General features: G+C 34.2%; 5 protein-coding genes across 6 annotated transcripts; 2 read left to right on the forward strand and 3 right to left on the reverse strand.

Moving 5' to 3' along the window:
* Window positions 1–1,039: 1,039 nt before the first annotated feature.
* On the forward strand, window positions 1,040–2,326 carry LOC128683732 (uncharacterized protein). The gene has a single exon (XM_053769644.2). It carries the CDS (start codon window positions 1,241–1,243, stop codon window positions 2,033–2,035), a length of 795 nt encoding a protein of 264 aa, XP_053625619.1. The 5' UTR covers window positions 1,040–1,240; the 3' UTR covers window positions 2,036–2,326.
* A 1,689-nt stretch (window positions 2,327–4,015) lies between these two features.
* Window positions 4,016–6,795, reverse strand: LOC128683731 (mucin-2-like). 2 transcript variants are annotated; one of them, XM_053769642.2, is made up of 3 exons: window positions 6,492–6,795; window positions 5,072–5,922; window positions 4,016–4,312 (listed from the first exon to the last, which is right to left on the reverse strand). In XM_053769642.2, exons 1-3 carry the CDS (start codon window positions 6,648–6,650, stop codon window positions 4,255–4,257), a joined length of 1,068 nt encoding a protein of 355 aa, XP_053625617.1. In that variant the 5' UTR covers window positions 6,651–6,795; the 3' UTR covers window positions 4,016–4,254. The 2 variants fall into 2 exon arrangements, with proteins under 2 accessions (XP_053625617.1, XP_053625618.1); XM_053769643.2 differs by having other exon boundaries at window positions 6,398–6,512.
* A 1,850-nt stretch (window positions 6,796–8,645) lies between these two features.
* On the forward strand, window positions 8,646–10,744 carry pkaap. The gene is made up of 3 exons (XM_053769570.2): window positions 8,646–8,849; window positions 8,964–9,074; window positions 9,144–10,744. Exons 1-3 carry the CDS (start codon window positions 8,825–8,827, stop codon window positions 10,655–10,657), a joined length of 1,650 nt encoding a protein of 549 aa, XP_053625545.1. The 5' UTR covers window positions 8,646–8,824; the 3' UTR covers window positions 10,658–10,744.
* A 403-nt stretch (window positions 10,745–11,147) lies between these two features.
* LOC128683683 (G-protein coupled receptor 143-like) lies at window positions 11,148–14,763 on the reverse strand. Its single transcript, XM_053769571.1, has 7 exons — window positions 14,503–14,763; window positions 14,324–14,432; window positions 13,832–13,926; window positions 13,324–13,502; window positions 12,888–13,047; window positions 12,409–12,576; window positions 11,148–11,515 (listed from the first exon to the last, which is right to left on the reverse strand). Exons 1-7 carry the CDS (start codon window positions 14,653–14,655, stop codon window positions 11,306–11,308), a joined length of 1,074 nt encoding a protein of 357 aa, XP_053625546.1. The 5' UTR covers window positions 14,656–14,763; the 3' UTR covers window positions 11,148–11,305.
* A 1,412-nt stretch (window positions 14,764–16,175) lies between these two features.
* Window positions 16,176–18,355, reverse strand: LOC128683756 (hornerin-like). The gene has a single exon (XM_053769676.2). It carries the CDS (start codon window positions 18,136–18,138, stop codon window positions 16,624–16,626), a length of 1,515 nt encoding a protein of 504 aa, XP_053625651.1. The 5' UTR covers window positions 18,139–18,355; the 3' UTR covers window positions 16,176–16,623.
* Window positions 18,356–20,667: the final 2,312 nt, after the last annotated feature.

Raw genomic sequence — 20,667 nt, forward strand, 5'->3', positions numbered from 1 at the left:
ATCATAGATTTAGTAACGGATTGGTAACTGAGTTTAAAGGTAGGTAGGTGTGTTGCAGTTAGAAGTCTTAGAAGTGACGTTTGGTTTTCAATATTTTAAAAACGAAGAACAAAAGTTTAATAGAGAGTATTACATCACATTTATCCCGCCAGAGTACAGCACGGTATGTTAGGTACACAAAAGCTTTGCCGCCTTTTGCTATGTCGATTAAAATGTTTATTTTAGAGTACTTTATTAATCCTTTCATTATATAACCATTCGTTTGTGAAAATATATAACAATGTAGCAAATTCGGGTGCCGATATATTGGAAAAAATCGTTTTCCATAAGATAAAAAAACTTCGAAAACTATGGGATACGCCTCACGCTGTAAAATTTTCAAGCCAGTAAACGGTCGAAAAGAAGCTTCACACTTCACACGTGAAGACTTATTAAAATATGGACTTCAGTCAAAATAGAGTTTATATCAGTTTATGACCACAGTTGACCAAATAATGCAGAACATAACCTAAAATAGTGTTATTATTTTCAGGATAATCCACTAAATCCTTCTTTTTTCCATTAAACTAGCACCTCGATTGCGTAGAAGGTATTTTTGGTCGTAAATCTACAACAATATTGAAAATTGGCGCTTTTTGCCTGCATTGGCTATGTTTGTGTACCTTAGTTGTATTAGTAGCGCCATCTGCGCTGAGCTTTGCGTAATATGCCCTATTCTACCTCGTTGATAAGTTCTCAGGTGTATGAACACCAACCAGTTAGTCAGAAAATTATACGGCGTGCGGACGTAATCCCGTCCCGTTGAATCATTGCATTAAACACACTTTTATGAAAACTATCGTTAAATCGTACACGTAGTTAAATCCCACCAGTAGTTTTTGAGTTTATAGAGGAAGATACAAGGTGAAGTTCAATCTTTTTTTTCTATGCTAAATTTATGTATTAGAAGATAAGTTTTCTTGTCACATTATTGATCCTGGCAACATAGATTTAACAATTGACAGCGTATCGTAGCAATAAAGAAGCACATTTGACAGAAATGTTTGACTCGACGTGGGGACTTGATGCAGTAGAATACCAAATTGATTTTGTTCGTATGCCGGTTCAATATTGAAATATCGTAAATTATTTTTACAATTAACCTAGTGGTTACACCGTTACTAAATTATTGACACAAGTGTATTTGTTACCTATGAACAAATAGTGGTATTAGAGTGTGCTACCAGTGAATAAGCTTAAAATGACTTTAGTACTACTAAATGCCCTCTTTTATACTTTTTTACTCAAAAGTACTACGGGTTTGGGTGAAATAATTTATGCCATTAATGCAGGGGGTCCTGCTCATACAGATATATATGGAATTCATTACGAAAAAGATCCTTTACAAGGAAGAATCGGCACCGCATCAAATTATGGAAAACAATTGGTTATGATTGGACGTGTAAACCCTAAGGACGAAATACTCTACCAAACTGAAAGGTACCACCATAGTACTTTTGGTTACGACATTCCCGCAAATAATGACGGAGATTATGTTTTGGTATTAAAATTCAGTGAAGTGTATTTCAATGCACCTAACATGAAAGTATTTGATGTAGTATTAAATGGTGATCATACCATAGTAGCAGATTTAGATATTTATGACAAGGTTGGCCGTGGTGTGGCTCATGATGAATACATACCGTATTCAATCAAAAATGGTAAACTGTATTATAATGAAGAGGAGTCAGACATTAGAGGGGGTAAAATTAAAGTGGAATTTATAAAAGGTTACAGAGATAATCCAAAAATTAATGCTTTATATGTGATGAGAGGTACAATAGATGAAGTGCCTAAACTTCCACCATTGGTATGGCCTGATAATGATTCAGAGGAACAGAGAGAAGAGATAGAAGAACAAAGCACAAAGTCCCGGAGAGCAAGTGGGCCTAAACAGCCTGACCCATATTCCATGGATGACACATCTGTGCTCATCCCTGTGTTTATTACTATTGGTGCTTTCATACCTCTGCTGTTCTGTCTATGTAGACTATAAGATTAAAAGATGCTTTCCATGATTTATTTGTATATGTGTGTTTGTATGCTAAATAGTATATTCTTATTTATTGTGGGTATTGAATCTGAGAAATTTTATTGTACATTCAATAAAAAATCCTGAATAGAAATAATTCTATAATTCCTTATTGTTATAATATAGCATAGTACAAAATTTAAAAGTGAAATAATCTTGAGCCCGTCCCATATTGCACATTAACACATATTGTGTATTCATGCCCTTTCCTCAGGCAAATTTGTTGCTACAAATAAATAATTTAAGTTGATTAAACTTTTTTATTTAATTACAATATATATTTAAGTTTCAGTTATAAATATCAGAGCTAGGTTAAAAGTTGCAATGTGTAACTTTCAGAGTTTAAGTTCCTTAATGTTTCCCTAATGTTTATAATGCAATATTTTGAACTAGCCGCTTCTCCTGACTGGCTTAAGTAAAAACAAAAATTATACATGTTAACCTTCCTCGGGAATCACACTATGGTGAAAACCTCATGAAAATACATGCAGTAGTTTTTGAGTTTGTCACAAACAGACATATGTGACAGAGGACTTTGTTATAATATGTAAGGATACCTATAGATTTCAAAGAGTAAGTTGTTATTAGTCATGAAAATGTAGTTTAATGATCTTTTTGTAGGTAACTGACGATATGCAATTTTATGCAATATCAAAGTGTTGCCTAAGCTATCTTTTTGTTGTTTTGGATTCACTAACACTGCAGTTTTGCAGTTGATGTAATTTGCTCTATTTGTCCTGTGATTTAAAATCTAATATTGATTTAGTAAAAATAAGCCTTTATCTACATAAATAAAAGGATTCTATTTTTTTTTTATAATATATTTAGGTGGTCAAAAATAAATGTCAAACTAAAATCAGTTTGATTTGGCAAAAAAAAATTAAGCAACCCTAAAAAGAGAATATTATATGATTCTTTACTTATTATAAAACAAAGTCCTCTGTCGCATTTGACTGTTTTCGATAAACTCAAAAAGTACTGGACGGATTTTAATGCGTATTGCGGAATTATGCGACTTTTAGTCCCAGGACGGGTCGCTAGTACTAAATGATTATTTTATTTAAGTACTTATATAGTATACTAGCTTTTGCCCGCGGCAGCGCATGCGTGAATTTCATTTCTTAAAAGGAATCTAAGTAAAATTTCAGTTCTTTTTTCGGGTATTCTAAGACTGGTAAAATTTATTTATGAGTCAAATTCGTATTTCTTGTCATCTTTAGTTCAATTTTTCGTTTCCCGCTACGTGTCTCGTTCCGAAAGTTGTATTGTCCCGTTTCCTGCATATTGTCTCATGTCGTTTACCGCAAGGTCCCCATCCCATTTCCCGCTACGTGTGCCACTCCCGCTTCCCGTGAAGAGAGATCTCTTCAAAAACAATAAAATTTCGTATAAATTTCCACCCCTACATCCTTCCCCTAGAGATGCAATTCTCAAATTTTAATTAATGCATTATTATTTTTTATCAACTACAAATTTAAATAAAAAAATTCATGTGTCTCACTTCAAAAATGACAAAGTTTCGTACAAACTTGCAACCCCTACTTCACCCCCTTAGGGATGGAATTTCGAAATATCCTTAACGCATGTCTCCTAGTCACAATCTACCTTCCTGCCAAATTTCCTCTTCATGGGCTCAGTAGTTTCGAGTTTTCGTGATACGTGAGTAAGTGTTTTTCGCTTTTATATATATAGATAGATGGATAATTGTCGCTCAAATAAATAACTGGGCGCAGTTTAATGTGTATGTAGTAGGTCCGTTTTTCCTGGTTGGGCGGGCACGCTAGCGCAAGCACAAGCCGGGTTATTGGTCCCTCACACTGGGACCATTTCACCGATGTAGTAATCTTGATATAAAATAACATGCAGCTCCCATACAACGTAGGTGGTAGCACATAGACTTACTAAATCGATCATTATAATCTAAATATAAAGAAAACTATTGGCTCTTAGTACTTTAAAAATCGTTTATTACATTGCAGTCTTAAATCTTATGAATACAATGTTGACGGTAAGTAATGAAAATATCATCATTCTAGCATTCATATTCAGCCTAAGCTTGAGTTTTATACACTTTAATCGTACGCTCAACTGCTTGCTAATAGCTAATTCGAAATTATCATTTGCTGGTAGGTACGTTCGTTCACCTTATCGACGCGTGTTATCAAAATGGGTCCTGGCGGTTTCTATATCTTTTTAGGTTTCAATTTTTGGGAGAGTTGTACTATTTTCAGCAATCTGGAACTAAATTAAATTTGATTAGTACCTACCTAGCGAGTTTATTTGAGACTTTTTTTCATTTAATTTTCCATACAGTCGGGATAGAGAGCGACTCTTGACCTGAAGCTTACGAGTCAGCAATCAATTTAAGGAAAACATCGAGAAGAAACCGGCTATAATTGACTGTTTAGTACAGAGAGTACTTTTGGTATTGTAAATAGGCGCTTCCTATTAGATAGGTTGAATATCTTAAACATACAAATTATATCCACTAGCTTTTGTACGCGGCTTCGTCCCGTGTTTTTTTTTTTTTCACGGGAACGGTAGTAGGTATTTCCGGACGTGGCTTATTTCCTTCTTCATACACCTATTAGCACAGTCACAAACTACTCAGCATAGTTTAATGAGACTCATAATACAGTTGTTCGACGGCCTTTCAAAAAGTGAGACAGCGTTTACAATGTAGTCAGGGTCCATAATATAAACAACCTGATACTGTATCTGTAATAATTAATAATTTATTCCAAAAGATAATGTTAGCTCCCAGCGTTATATATGACGCGTTCTGCTTGCTCTCCCCGCACTTCTCAGCCAAAAAGTAGTCTAGATTGTGTCACTCTCACCGACGAATAAATAAACATGTTTACTTATTCGTATCCGTTTTGACGTGAAAGACAAGCAAATACAATTTTACATTTGTAATATTAGTATGTAGTAGGATTATATTTCGACGTATTTTTATATCCCTTATAGATACGCAAAAAACTTGAAGACTATACTCACGAGTTGGACATGGTTTCTATCTTCACCTCGCAGCCTCCTCTTTGGTTTAGAATAAATCCTTTCTTGCATTTAGTGTAATTTGATCCAATAGTATTTGTAATTTTTGGCGTATGCTCTATTTCAGTTTTATTTAGGGAAATATTGCTCAAACGAGGATTAGGTTCTCGCGTTACAAGGTCCGATGTGTTCGTGTGTCTTGTTATTGTCTCCATGCTCCCCTTGGCGGCTGCCATATTTATACTCATCGCAGTTACACCCTCATGCTCTCGAGGCTGCGGCTCCAGCAGCCTTGATTGTGTATTCGATGTTGTTGAAGTATAGGGATTGAACCACATAGAAAAAAAGTTCAAGAAACCGTCATCTTCTGTATTATTTTTGAATGTTTCAAGAGAACTATCGGTTGTCGATACTATGTATTCCGTAGAAGTGCTACTAGTAATATTTAAATTCACCGACGTTTTTAAAGTGCTCATCTGCGATTTGGTCGTCACTTCTGTAACGTTGTCCGTCGAGGTGTCAGAAAATACACTTGATGGTTTTTGTGTCGAGTTCATCGCCGATTTGTCGAGTTCATCGTTGATAAACATTTCTGTTACTTTGACTGATGGTGTATCAGTAGTGACATCCAATAGTGCCTGTGATGTACTTATCGGTTTGATAGTCATTTCTGTTATGTGTTCCGTGGAAGTGCCAGTAGTGCCGTTCAGTGGCGTTGGCGATGTGCTTATCTCCGGTTTGATTATCATTTCAGTTACGTTCGCTAAGCTACCGGTAGTATTCATTGGTTTTTTTGATGTATTCATCTGCGGTTTGATCGTCATTTCGGAGTAATCGTAGGCGTAATCGATGTCCTGCAATATCATAAAATTATGTCCATCGTTAAAAGTTTTTTTTATATTCGAAATTTACATAAAAATATTGATGACCGGTACGGGGGTAAAAAGGCGTAGGTAAGTACTTTGCGTTGTTCTGTGCAAGTTAAAGTTAACGTCAACGTTAACTGGTGCATCCCACCAGTGATGTGCACCAGTGCAGTGATGGATTTATTGACATTTATAGCTTATCTACAGGGGAAAAATCTTCTCTGCAATTCACAAAAGGAATCACAGACGACACAGATTTTTATAGAAATTCACGTACCGCACTTTGAATTCATTTTCTATATCTAAGTACATCACTTTTAAGGGAGAGTTCGATGTATATGAACTATTATATTTAGTTATTGCACATAATCTACCCAAAATTCTGAAATTCGAATCGAATACGTAGCGGATAGTAGGAGCCTAATAGTATATTAAGTAATTAAGAATAAAAACAAAAACTTACCTAAGTTTCGGGTTAAATCGTTCACAGATAAACTATCAAGGGAAGGAAATATACCTAAGTAGGTACTTACTAATTCAATTATTTAAATACACACCTCATAATATTCTTCATGTTGACCTTTTAATAGCGCGAAAATTTGAAGATCTTTCAAATCCACTTGTACATTTAATTGTCCGTTTTGAGACTGGTCATACACGTTAGGAGCCGCGTCAACTAATAAAAATGAAAATAAAAGAAATACTTTTGAATACATTATTAATATGTAAGTATGTGTGAAAACAGCAGAACAGTTTGGAGTTCCAGAGAGTTGATCTGATGCGTCTGCGCAACTGAACTACGGGCTTCTCAACGCGCTTCTTACCATTAAGTTATTTCCAACAACTTAACAGTTATTCCAAGTAACCGCGGCCAGGTCGATAGCCCCAGGCACCCAGTCAGTGCAGTGCGTCCTCACATTACGTAAGGACCGCGGACAATTTGCCTGATCAACCGTTAAATTCATGATTGCTTGTAATCGCGCCCAATAAATTAAGAACTTTACATTTCCTTAAATATGCCTTATGGTACCTATTTCATGGGTAGCTTCTACCACTTCTAGGTTCATAATTACTTCCTGCCGTTTGCTTTGATCTCAAAAACTACTTGCTAAACGGATTTCCATGTGATTTTTGCCAATGTACAGGGTGGTGAAATCAATACATATAAAGGTATATTATTAGACAATAGATTCTTTCAGTTCCCGTACGAGACACCTTTTTAGATGCTTGAACACAAATTAGGATCTACTTTTCGATTCGAGTTTTTGATAAATCATATACCTACTTACTACTTTCCAAAAAATCTATGGTAAAAACTTTCCGGGGAAAAGCTACTTTGGGCGAAAACATGGCCAAATGCAAGTCGGAGTATGTTATGATAACAATGATACAATACATAATAACAATGGTATAATACATTATGAAAAAGTGTTGCAAATTTTAATGTAACGGCCGAAAACTAATCCTCGATCTTATTTAAAAGTGTTTAGGTAAACTTAAGTGCTTAGACAATATCCATTATGTTTTTATTTTTTATACACTGTACTCTTCGATATACGTTTAAGACAGCATAAGTAATTAAATAGGTACTTCTTTAACATTACAATTTCCGCATAGAAATTCTCATTAAAAGTTTTATTTTTCACCGCTAAAAGTGTTTAATATAAATTTCAACTTGATCTAAGTTAAAGCTCTCTTCGCTTCCAGCGTTCCTGAGACAAGGGATCCTACAAGACAGACGACGACGGACAGCGACCTGACAGAGAGGCAAAGAGATCGTCTAAGGGTTCCGTTTTTACCCTTAGTAGTAGTTAGTACAGACCCTAAGAATGGTTACAGAAACCTCAAAATTTGATAAAAATAATAGTTTCAATTCCATGTACGGAAAGAAAGATTATTTGATTCATTTACAAAAAACCAAGATGTTTGGCATCGGAACACTAGTTCATTTACCTACCTATTCGAAAACAATTAGGTACATTCCTCGCGGCTTCATCAGTAATCATGATTTTCCAGCTTACATACCTTGCTAGTAAACCAGTTAGCTAAGTATAGCGAACTAGTTTAGTACCTTAGATTGCAGGATCGGTAACCTTAGATTACACTCATACAAATCTGTAAATACTCATACACTTCTTATATAACTAGAGGTAGATTGTGTTGTGTTATGTTTACCCTTTTGTTGTTTTCATAGCAAATAATGGAGATAGCATAGCAATAATTTGTCGAAGCTGTAAACAAAAAATGAATCGTAGTCACAGCCACCTATTTAATAATTATTATAATAAAGGTATTGTGTTTTACAATGGACTTGAATCATTTAGCAAATACGTCATGTATTTAACACTTTGTGTTCTGAAGCCTATTCAATAATCCACTAAATCCTTCTTTTAAACTCGCACCACGATTGTGAAGAAAGTAATTTAGTCGTAATCTTCAATGACATTGAAAATTGGCGCTTTTGGCCTCCATTGGCAATGTTTGTTAACCCTAGTTATACCAGAAGCGCCTGAGCTTTGCGTTATATGCCCTTTATAACTTGTTTTTTTTTTTACCCAGTAAAGTTTTTCTTTCTTTCTCATTTGGTTCCCCTCGCTCGTCCGTCCGTCGCGTCGTGTATAGTTTTCTTGGTCTTTGCCCGAAACGAACCAAAAATAACATGCTTGTCAAAATATATCAATGTGACATATGTCAACAAGTTGATATATTTGGACGGGCGGACGTACATTTAACTCTATCAAGTTGAAAGCTGAGTGTACAAAAATAATTGTTTTTGTTATTATTGTTTACATTCATGGCTGCAAATCTCACATATGTGGAATACACGTAGCTTACCATCGACGTTATCAGAAATTCTTTTGATTTCGGGTCGTCAATCAATTACAGGAAAATGATAAAGTTTTGGAAAAGCGCAGGTGAAATTATTAAACTTGTATCATCGCGAACTTGTATTGTTCGTGTTTGATTGTAAAACTACTTAGGCATTAGTAGGTAGGACACACAATAATATTGAGTTTTTATTGTTACAGCAAAAGGTAAAACTGGTTGCCCAGTCCGTCCACCGGAAGTTTGCACAAGTTCTTTGAACAACGATAATTTCAAGCCTCCATTAGACACGCTATTAGAAGAGGAAAATGAAGGTAATTTTATATCCATACACAATTTTTTTATGATTCTCTGATAATGTCTTAATAAATCTTTGCTTTCAGATTACAGGAACATATTTGAGAAAAAAACTAAATTATCATTTAGTTTACATGATATTCTTATGGAGAAACATGCAATGAAACATTTTATACAATTCATGGAAAATATAGGCAAACATACATTAATCAAGTGTTGGCTGGAATTGGATAATTTTAAGCAACTGGTCTCTAACTCAATTAATTTTAATAATCCAGATAATCACTCAAAAATTGGCAGGACTAAAAGTTTTGATTACCAGTGCAATTGTGAACTCCATGAAAAAGCAGACATTGAGTTGCCGAGACACAGCTGGAAAGAAAAGAAAGTCAATTTAAGTGGTAATAGTGGTTCAAGAAAATCAAATGAAAAGAATTCAACAAGTTCATGCTTAAACTTATCTGAGTATGCAAACTCAATTAGAAACTGCCAAGAATGTGAACATATAAAAAGTACCACTAATATAACAGAAGTGGCAATAGACTTATTTAAGAAATATGTGGCTTTAGAAGCTCCATATCACTTAGACCTACCAGATAATTTAAGGAAATCAGTTATTTCCAATATTTGCAATCCGGATGGCATGATAAAAGAAGATTGCTTTTCTCCAGTACAAGATATTCTCTTCAATCAAATTGACAATAATTATTTTCAAGATTTTACAAACAGTCCTTACTATATGAAAGCTCAAATTGATATATTAACAAGTGGCTCTCTAAACCTCCAAGACATTCTGTATAATGATACTATTTTATTCTATTTTACTGAATATTTGGAACAAGAGTCCTGTAGGATATTATTGGAGTTTTTAATGGCAATCTCACATTTTAGAGACAATTTGCTAAATTGTGAAAATCTAAATGCAGAACAAGCACAAGCAGATGCTATTGTTTTGTATGATAAATATTTTTCACTTCAAGCTACAAGTCCAGTTGGATTTGCCACTGATGTTAGATTACTCATTGAAAGTGAAATATGTAGAGAAGGAGGACCACTAGCAACTTGCTTTGATCTACCTTATAAAATTGTATTTAAAACACTATCAAAATATGTAAAAACATTTTTAGATTCTGAATTGTATTATAAATATCTTTCAGAAATGATTCACTCAGTTGATCAAATGTGGTCCTCCAATAACAGATCTCTGTCAGATTGTAGCAGCGAGTTTAGTATCAGCACTCAAAACACATTGCTAGCTATGGGAGATCCTGTTTTTCGGAAAAAGAAACGAAATCACTCTGTACCTGATATGACAATAGATTCAAACCAACTGTATAATGCGGATGCATTGTGGCAAAGAAAAAGACAAGATGGTCTAAGCCTTGGAAGAGTGAACAGTTTAGGTCGATTTGAATCAAAATTTGAACCTGATCCTGATAAAAAGGACAAGTCAGTTCTAAAAAAAATGGTTACTAGATTTGTGTCATCTACCACATCGAAAGTTGAAGAAGAAATGGCATGGCAAATTGCACACATGATTGTAAAAGATGTTACAGATTTAACTATGGCCCCACCAGAAAATGATCAGAATGGAGTATAAGCATGTGATAGTTATGTTTAAAATTTAATATATATTTTGTAAATGATCTATAACTGTATAAAATAATAAATCAATGTAACATGATAATATACCTGTTTTATTATACTGTCATACATTCATATAAGTACAGGGCTGAGGTCAATATATGTCTGTGGTACAGGGTTATTTTTGAAACATCAGCAACCTGGTAGGACTAGATAGACATAATAAACAATTATTATGTTTATTATGGAGTTTTGATAATTTGTTAAATTTTCTTTCATATAAAAATAAACATTTGTTTAATTATTCATTCCAAGTGCAATTGGTCTCAATTGGCTACATCTATCTAGGTGTATAATTTACTGATATTTATATACATGTATTTAAAAAATGTGGCTGGTTTTTCATTCGTGATTTCTGTTAGCTACCTGCAGCTGTAGCCAATTATATAACTGCATGAAATTATATTGTGTATTGTATATAATGTGTTATAAATAAATACAACCAATTAAAACAAAAACTATATTTATTGAAAAAGTTACAAAAATAATATTTTCTTGTTTTCCTTACAATATTTGGCATTTTACACGTCACATTTGAGCAACATACACACGCACACGTGCTAAAATCACTTATTCATAATAATAATGTTTAAAAATAAAAATATCACAAGGTAGCATAATTATTGATGCTAGGTGGTATTGCGGATAGTTGGAGACGTGGGGGTTCGGAACCTAACAATGGCGACTGTTCGTCATAAAAATTTAATTCCTTGAGAGTTCCCTTCGCAGTTGTCTGAGAATAGGTTCGGTTGCTTGAATTCCATTTTCTATAAACTAGAGCATTAAGCAAAGCTTGCATTGGATTCAATAGAGCCTGTGGAATAAAAATAACTATAATGTAAATTAAATGTATAAATACACCCAGTAGGGGGAACGTACAATCTGATATCCAAGTGGATAATAAGTCCCGTTAATCACCTCTAACTCTCCTTTAGTAACCAATGACGGACGAGAATTTTTTACGCTGAAATTTTCAGGATACACAATATACTCTTATACGGAACTAATGGTGTTCATTTTAATTTAATAAAATTATTGTTAGGTAAAAATCCCCGCTGAATCTACCTGTATCTTTGTAGAACCTTAAAACTAGCTTTTACCCGCAGCGTCGCCCGCATGAGTTTCCTACCTATAATGGGGGGTCCATTATAGTCATTTGGGGTATGAATTTTGAAAGAAAAAGTACCCTATGTTTGAACAGGAACCTTCAACTATTATTATATATTATTATTATTAGACTTATTATTTAAATATTTATTAAGTATGTAATTTAATTAACTTATTATAACGTATTTTTTATCTTTTTATTATAATATTATTATAACATGACATAAATTATTAATAATAGAAATTGCATCCATATAAGTAACTATCGAAATTTAAATTTTATAATAAATCCGCCTCCTGTTCCATATTCTTGTTTATAAACACCCGACAGCAGTTCATATTGTACCTATTATGTAAACAGTGTTAGCTAGCATCAGCTTGTACTGATGTACAATATGAATGGCAATAAACGAATTTAATTGAATTGAACTATAAGCATAACAAATTTCATCAAAATCAGACCAGCGATATAGCCGTGAAAACGAAACAGACAGATATACAGACATATAATATTACTATAGATTTATTCTTTCTCATATTTGCGAGTAGTTTCACATTAAATATGACGTAACTCAAGATTACTTATCTAGAAATGCTCACCATTATATACCATATGGTGATTATTGCTTTCACTGGTATATTAAACCACATTGTCCAGATCAATATACCATTTATAAGATTTGGCATCCAGCAAACATAAAAAACTACATTAATAAGCAAAAATTTTAGTCTCAAAGTGTCAACCACTCTTCTTTCTCGACTTGTGAACTGAAACGATAAAAATATAACTTATTATAAAACAGTCACCCATGTTGCATATGCCTGTCTGTATGAAACTCAAAAACTACTAAAGGGATTTGAATGTTTGCATCAATAGATAGTGTGATTCCTAAGCAAGGTTTAGGTGGATAATTTATAATGGTTTCACCCAGTGAGGCCGGGACAGGACTCTAAATATGGATAGGATGATAAACAAAACAAATTTAAAATTATTTCCTCAGTTTAAACGCAAGAAGTGCTGTCAACTGTAATATAATGCATTCAAAGTGTATTAATTATAAATGAATTTACCACTTTACCTGAGCTAGGGGAAAAGCAACAGCCATCTCTACATCTTTGCTTGCTAATACATAAATGATAGGATTGACTACCATCACAATTGCTATTGGCACATAGGTGGCACAGTAGTTGGGTAAAATCCTGTATAGAGCACTTGATACAGATGACAAATTGTGGCAGCTGAAATATTTGAATGGATTTGTTATACATGTCACAGATGCTTTTTAACTTATTTTTGAAAATAATAATTAATATATAATAATAATAAATTGAGTGGGAATTGACCTGAAATATTAACATTATCAATTTCTTTCTTCCACTTAGCACAGTCTTCAGCATCCTTAGTGGGCAGGCACACATACCATCTTTGACCACATGATGTCAGCACTACTTGGGTTTAGGCTCACTATACATATATAGCAGTAGCAACTTCAGATAAGTAAAAATACAACTTACGTGGCATTTGGGATGTATAAGATTGATAATCCAAAGGTAGTAGTTGCTGCAGGCAACCCCCAAGCAAAGGAATGATAAAGTAGAAGGTGTGAATCACGCCCACGAATAGTGTCCCATGTGTCTATGGCATAAAATAGTGTCCAAAACCAAGTTGCAGTATAAAAGTATTGTGTCCAAGCCTGAAATAATATTATCTTCATAATTTTTTCTGATCTGACAATGTTTAAGAATGATATAAATAGGGCAGTTTGGAAAAGAATAAGAATAAGAATATTTAAATTATATTACATGGAATGCAAAAAATTTATTTATGACATTATTTAAACTGATTACACAGAAAGATTTTTTACTTATACTTAATCAAATCTAGCAGTACTTAACTCTCCCAATTAATTTTAACTTAACTCTCTCAATAAATTAAAAAAATATATTCTCTTAATCTAGTGGTTCCAGAATTAATATGAGATAAATTTCTAATATAAATAAGTAATTTAAACAAAGTACTTACTGATATAATACTGCAGAATAATACACTGACATCATCATCTGGCATTGGCATTATGTTTTTATATTTTAACCAAAGGGAAGAACGAACTAACACACCTAGAACCAAACATATCAAACAAAACATAAGTAGAAATTTTCTTTAATCTTCATTTACATTTTAAATTATAATATGCTAGTATCCTAAAATGTTCAAATGTGTAAAGTCATGGGCCGAGGCTGTGACTTTACATATGTGTATTTTAGGATACTAGGTAACCTTATGAAAATTTTCAAATTCACGTAGTAAGTAGTTTTAGTGCAATAAATGTTATTTTTTTAAATATATTTCTATATATATACAGATTTTTTTAAAATACTATTACTTATTAAAAAAATATAGAGCAATGATTAAACCAAGCTGCTCTACTGCTAAATGTTTCCGATTTATCTAAGACATTATTATTCGCTATAAGTGTGAAATAAATGGTCAGAGAAATATTCTACTATCTATTACCAAAAGAAGCGAATAAATCCGCAACAGCCAGCCAGAATATTATGCATCGACCACGAATTGAAGCTGAAGTATTCCATCTGAGTGGTTCTTTGGCTTGGCGTGGATATATCTGAATCATAAACATAACGTTATTATCGTCATCTATAGATGGTGTCATACAAAAAACAACAAACAAATACCTGATAAAAAGATCCAAATATTCCAATAATAGACGAAACAAGACAGACTGTGTTGTATGAATCCGTATTAAACTCGTTCATAATTCTCATAGCTACATCTTCCGCATTGCCTGTATGATGGCAGCAAAATGTTTGAATAGTTGGATCAGACATTTTAATTTGATTCACAATGGATTCACATAAAACTTTTCATATTTTGAAAAATAAATATTTGTATTTAGTAAGATTGGTACCAACAATGTGGGGACGAACGTCAATGTCATGTCAAATCAAAGTCAAATGTTGTTTTTTTTTTTCTTTGTGTTGGCGATATGATGTTATTGCATTCGCTATCCTGCATACCACTTAGCAATCCGCCGCATCATCATATGCCACGCCACCCCGTGCTGATTTGCGAAACAGCAGTAATGGTCACGTCATATAACTCAGAACTCTATAGACTTCGTCTTCATTTCGCTCATGCAAGAAAAGAAACTTGATGAAAACGGGTCAGAGCGTTAATATTATATATTTTGTCCTTCAAGGTGTAGCCTGGATTTATGTCTTTGAAACTAACCCTGATAATAAAGTTACAGGACACTTTAAGCTAAAGTATGTTTTGTCTTGTTCTTGTTAATGTTAAATATTATAAAGTGCGAAAATAATTTAGCTGAGAGATACTTTAACTTTATTTATGAACTAGCCCGCGACTTCGTTCGCGCGGCCGAACAATTTTTGGTAAGGAGTCAAAATTATTAAAGAAATTTAATTGTACAGACAAAGCGTAGAGATACCTATACATACAGAAGGTGCCTTTCAGACTGAAAAACTACATTTCCTATAGTTTAGCTCGACCATTGTGACTCTTCTTCAAGTATTCCAGATCTTCGATTTTTATACATCAACAGGAAATGCTCATCAGGCTGAACCACTTTTGTTAAGGCGTCATTTCTATATTTCCTATAGTTCAGCTGTAACATCATGGGCCTGCATTAAGTGTTCCAGATTTTCGATTTTTATATCTCAACAGAAAATGCTCATCAGACTGAACAACTTTTGTTAGGGCGTCATTTCTATATTTCCTATAGTTCAGCAGTACCATCATAGGTTTACATCAGATGTTCCAGATCTTCGATATTTATATCTCAACAGAAAATGCTCATCAGGCTGAACAACTTCTGTTAAAGCGTAATTTCTTTATTTCCTATAGTTTATCTGTACCATCATTGTTCTCCATCAGGTGTTCCAGTTTTCAAAATAATTTATACCCTATATATTGCCCAGGCTTAATAGCTAGATAACAAAAAAAAACATTCAAATCCGTCCAGTAGTTCCGAAGATTAGTGTACAAACAGACATACAGATATACAGACATACAGTCAGATTTATACTATGATTTTTGTTTTTATGTAAATTTATGTACAGTTTTCTGTAATTTTTTCTAGTGTTTTATTATATGTATTGATTGATTGATCAAAGCATCATGGAATCAGTAGGTACTGTTGTACTAAGTACTTAATAAATCCATGCATAACACAGACATAATAATAAGCTTATGATGTGTTACATATAGAAATAGATGCTCTCTCTCGCCAATAGATAGTCCTTTCTATAAATAGTAAACAATTATTAAATCTAGTAAACAATTATTTATTTACGTATTAAATCTAAGAAATAAATAAATAAAACTCACGTTTGGTGGGATGATTGCATTTATTTAAAATAAATGTTTGGTTATACATTTTAAAACAATTATGTTAAATACCTTTAAGGTCTTCAAAACAGCATTTGCAAAATAACTATACTTAGATAGGTACCTAATTATTATTGATTGAGTAGATAGTTATTTTTATAAATTGCACTAATATAATAATTGTCACGTTTATAGTATTATTTATAATATTAGTTGAATTCGTGCGATTTATGTAATACTTATAGGTACCTTAATAATTATAGATTATTCTATAATATATTAAATCTAGTACCAAATTCTTGTTACTTAGTAGAAGACTTGTAAATTACATTAATGGGAATTACCTAACATTGCTTGTGTCGGTTTATAAAATCCAGTCTATTATAAATCAAACTGTTGTGTTTTTAGACAAAGATAATAATTTAGTTACAAAGATAACTAGGTCATGATTATTTTTCACCATCGTTAGGTTTACGTGTCGTTGGTAATGGAATAACTGTTAAATCAGTTGTCACAGCAAAACATGGATTAATAGGATCTCGAACACTTCCAGGTTCGGAGGTACAATTGAAGGCAGACGAAATTGTACTCATATCAGGTCCATTATTAGAGAAACTTTGAACTAGTGGTTGATTGGCATTTGGGATATTTCCATCAGAGTTTTGTGTACCTTCCATAATTTCTGTTCCATTATTAGTTAAAGGCGGCTCGGTAACATTGTTTTCAGCCGCCGTATTCAGGAGAGTTGCACAAGGAATTGTGGTCATATACTCCTTACCAGTTTTGGTTAAAACTGTCACAGTACATTTGGTGTTGTCTGATTTACCATCACCCGTACTGACGTCTTTTACGTTAGCATCCGGTGAGAACGATGAAGCTATTGCACAAGGTATTGCCAACACTTCTGTCGCATTATCATTTGAGATTGTCAGACTACAATTGACTAAATCCTTTAAAAATGAATCCTCTACAGGTTCCGTATCATTTGCAGGTGCCACAGCTACTGGTTGTCCTCTATTATCATAAATAACTGTATGGTGGTGTTGTCCAGTTGAACGTGCCAGATTCCATAATGCTAGTCCAGTCAGTAATGTGCCCACACCAGCGCCTGCAATTCCAACACCTTTTAAGGCGCTACTCGTACGACTGACTCCCCCAAATCCATTATGACCATAGTTTCCAAAATATCCAGGGGTTTGCGGTCCGGGATTATAAAATCCATGGCCTCCATAGCCGCCATAATTGGATCCATAATTTGAATAAGCTGGAGGTGGAGGTGGATGATGATAATTATTGCCATAATTTTGTGAAGGATAGCTGCCACCGTTATAAGGTCTATTATTGCCAGGATAGGGTGGAGGTGCTACACCTCCACTAGAATACGCAGTTCCTTGTGCACCATGTGAATATCCTGGGCCAGCAGCTGATGGATTACCATTCCCTGTTCCTGATGTACCACTGCCATGGGGATATCCAGTACCTGAACTGGCCGGCCGTGATGCTGCAGATCCTGATAACCCACTTCCCTGTGGATATCCTGCTCCTGAATGACCACTACCAGATAAGCCATTTGACGATGGATATGAATGTGCAGCTTGGTTACTGCTTTGCGATTGCGAAGCATGACTTCTTTGAATACTTTCCTGATTTGGTGCCGACGGTTTAGCCTTACTTCCAGATAACCCTGTTTGACTTGAAGGGTACGAATGGCTCTGTCCAGTTTGCGTCTTCGCTTGCCATGTGGACACGCTTTTTTGGGCGGATTTTTCTTGCCATCCAGACAAAGAGGGCTTTTGAGCTGGTTGTGGATAACTGAATGAAGTTGGCGCTGGTTGAGGATTGCTGCTGGTTTTCCTACTTGAGCCACGGCCAGAACTTGATGAGCGACTCCTCGATGTTTTTCTACCTTCTACGTAAAATAGAGCGTAGGCCACAAATAATGTCAATAATATTTTTTTATTCATATTCACAGTTTTTTTATTTCACATGTAATGCAACGTACCTACTCACTGTAATAACTGACACTATACCTACAATGAATTTTATGACTGAATTGGTTTGCTTATGTGCCGTAAGCCGTATTAGTCTGGAACCGTCGGCTTCTCGAATGTCGAGCGAGTGGTTATGATGAGGTCGATTGTGTTGTGGTCGCCCACCCTACAATGCGCACAAACGTCGTAAGTACTGGCTACAACTACATAGAATTCTGACCTCGACTGTTACTGTACCAACTAAAACGAAGCATTTTCGTGCGATCAATACTTAGGTACTAGTTGCTACAGGTAACCTTACGCATGTAAACGCGTATGGTTACCTGTAGCAACTAGCACATGACATGACCCTGATACTTTTCTAAACATCATTAGTCAAGTCAGCACATATTTGGGTAGGTAGGTACCTATGTCTTTATGTAAATAAAAGCAGAACATCTGAGAGTCCAGTAGCTATATTACTAGCAAAGAGCGCAGCTTTACTACTAATGCCAAGAGACATTTTTTAGCCCTTTTTGGTAATAATAACTACTAATAGCGACTAATAAATCTATATTCATTCATCGTTACATTATATGTACCTAAGTATATGGTTTCTGAACCCTAAGGTCAAAATTCTATGACACTACGCCTCTACAGATACTCGTATGAACTCTACGTGAGTAGATACCTACAACATATACATTGTAGTAGGGTCAGCTTTCAATTGAATAATCGTCTATTCCACGTACCGTGGTGATTGATGACAAATAGCATCTACTTAGATAGGTATTTAGCAGACTCGTACTCTATCTTGTCAGTTGTCTTGTCAGTTGTCTTGTTAGTTGTCACTCCGGAAATATCTATGTCGAAATTTCTTCGTAGGTACAAGTATAATATAAGTATAATATAATAAAGATGTGTGGATCGAAACAAAAGATATTGATTGTATTTATATCGGATACTTCCGTCATAGTTGTCAATGATACCAGTGTCTATTTATCTGTATAGATAGGTAGGCACTGATACACTATACTACTTATGATATCCATCCATACTAATATAAGAAATGTGTTATTTTATCTTTGCTTGTCCTTCTTTCGCGTCAAAATCGGATCATGTGGATGAACCAATTTTGACATAGGTATACCTAATTGAGGAAATTTTTGGTGTGAACTAAGTTGGAATGACATAGGCTACTTTTTGTCGCGGACGAAGTAGCGGGCAATAGCTAAGTAGTCTATCTATCCCACATACCGTATAATAAATTAAACATACTTAGTATTTATTTGAATATTGAATACTAGCTGACGCCCGCGACTTGTAAGCGTGACTGAACAATTTTTGATAAGGAGTCAAATTTATTAGAAAGATTAAAATATTTCTCTATATACTTATTTACTATATTGGGGTTCTCTCCTTCGGGCGCCATTATGGAAAGACCTAAAGAGTTGTTCACCCTGGAGAAAGCCACATAGAGTCGCAATAAGTGATATACGCGGGATAAATACAGTTTCACCGGCACCACTCCCAGGGAGAATTTCGGCTTCCATTAAATTAATATACAGGAAATGCTCATCAGCCTGAACAACTTTTGTTAAGGCGTCATTTCTTTATTTTATATAGTTTAGCTGGACCATCATGGGTCTGCATCAGGTGTTCCAGATCCTCGATTTTTATGCCTCAACAGAAAATGCTCATCAGACTGAACAATTTTTGTTATGTTGTCATTTCTATATTTCCATATTTCCTATTGTTTAGCTGGACCATCGCGAGTCTACATCAGGTGTTCTAGATCTTCGATTTTTATACCTCAGCGGAAAATGCTCATCAGACTGAACAATTTTTGTTAAGTCGTCATTTCTGTATTTCCATATTTCCTATTATTTAGCTAGACCATCACGAGTCTACATCATGTGTTCCAGATCCTCGATTTTTATACATCAACAGAAAATGCTCATCAGACTGAACAACTTTTGTTAACGCGTCCATTTTTATATTTCCTTCATAGTTCCATCATTGTTCTCCATCTGGTGTTCCAGTTTTCAAAACATCCTATAGTATGTTGCACAAGCTTAATACCTATATTAAAAAAAAGTTTCATTCGAATCCGTCCAGTACTTTCGAAGATTAGCGTGATCATACATACAGACAGACAAACAGACAGACAAGAAATTCGAAAAAAATATTTTTTGTTTTTTTTTCATTTCAGTCAAAAATACTAAATGTACACAGACAAAATATTAGTACTGTTTTATTATTTGTATATATAACAAATATTGCTGTCTATTAATAGCCCCAATTATGATAAAAACTATATACAGTCTATCGAGAAACCGAAATTTGCTAGTAGCCGCCGAACACGAATATGCTATATATACATATGTAGGTTAATTGTGAGCAGATATAACATAAAATAGAAACGAAAGCACTCAAAACATTTTATATAAAAAAAAATATGTTCAACATATCTAAAAAATACCCAGGTAAGTTTAAATAATCGCACCTTTGTGTAGTAAATTT

Source organism: Plodia interpunctella, chromosome 3 (genome assembly GCF_027563975.2).
Source record: "Plodia interpunctella isolate USDA-ARS_2022_Savannah chromosome 3, ilPloInte3.2, whole genome shotgun sequence".
Classification (NCBI taxonomy): domain Eukaryota; kingdom Metazoa; phylum Arthropoda; class Insecta; order Lepidoptera; family Pyralidae; genus Plodia; species Plodia interpunctella.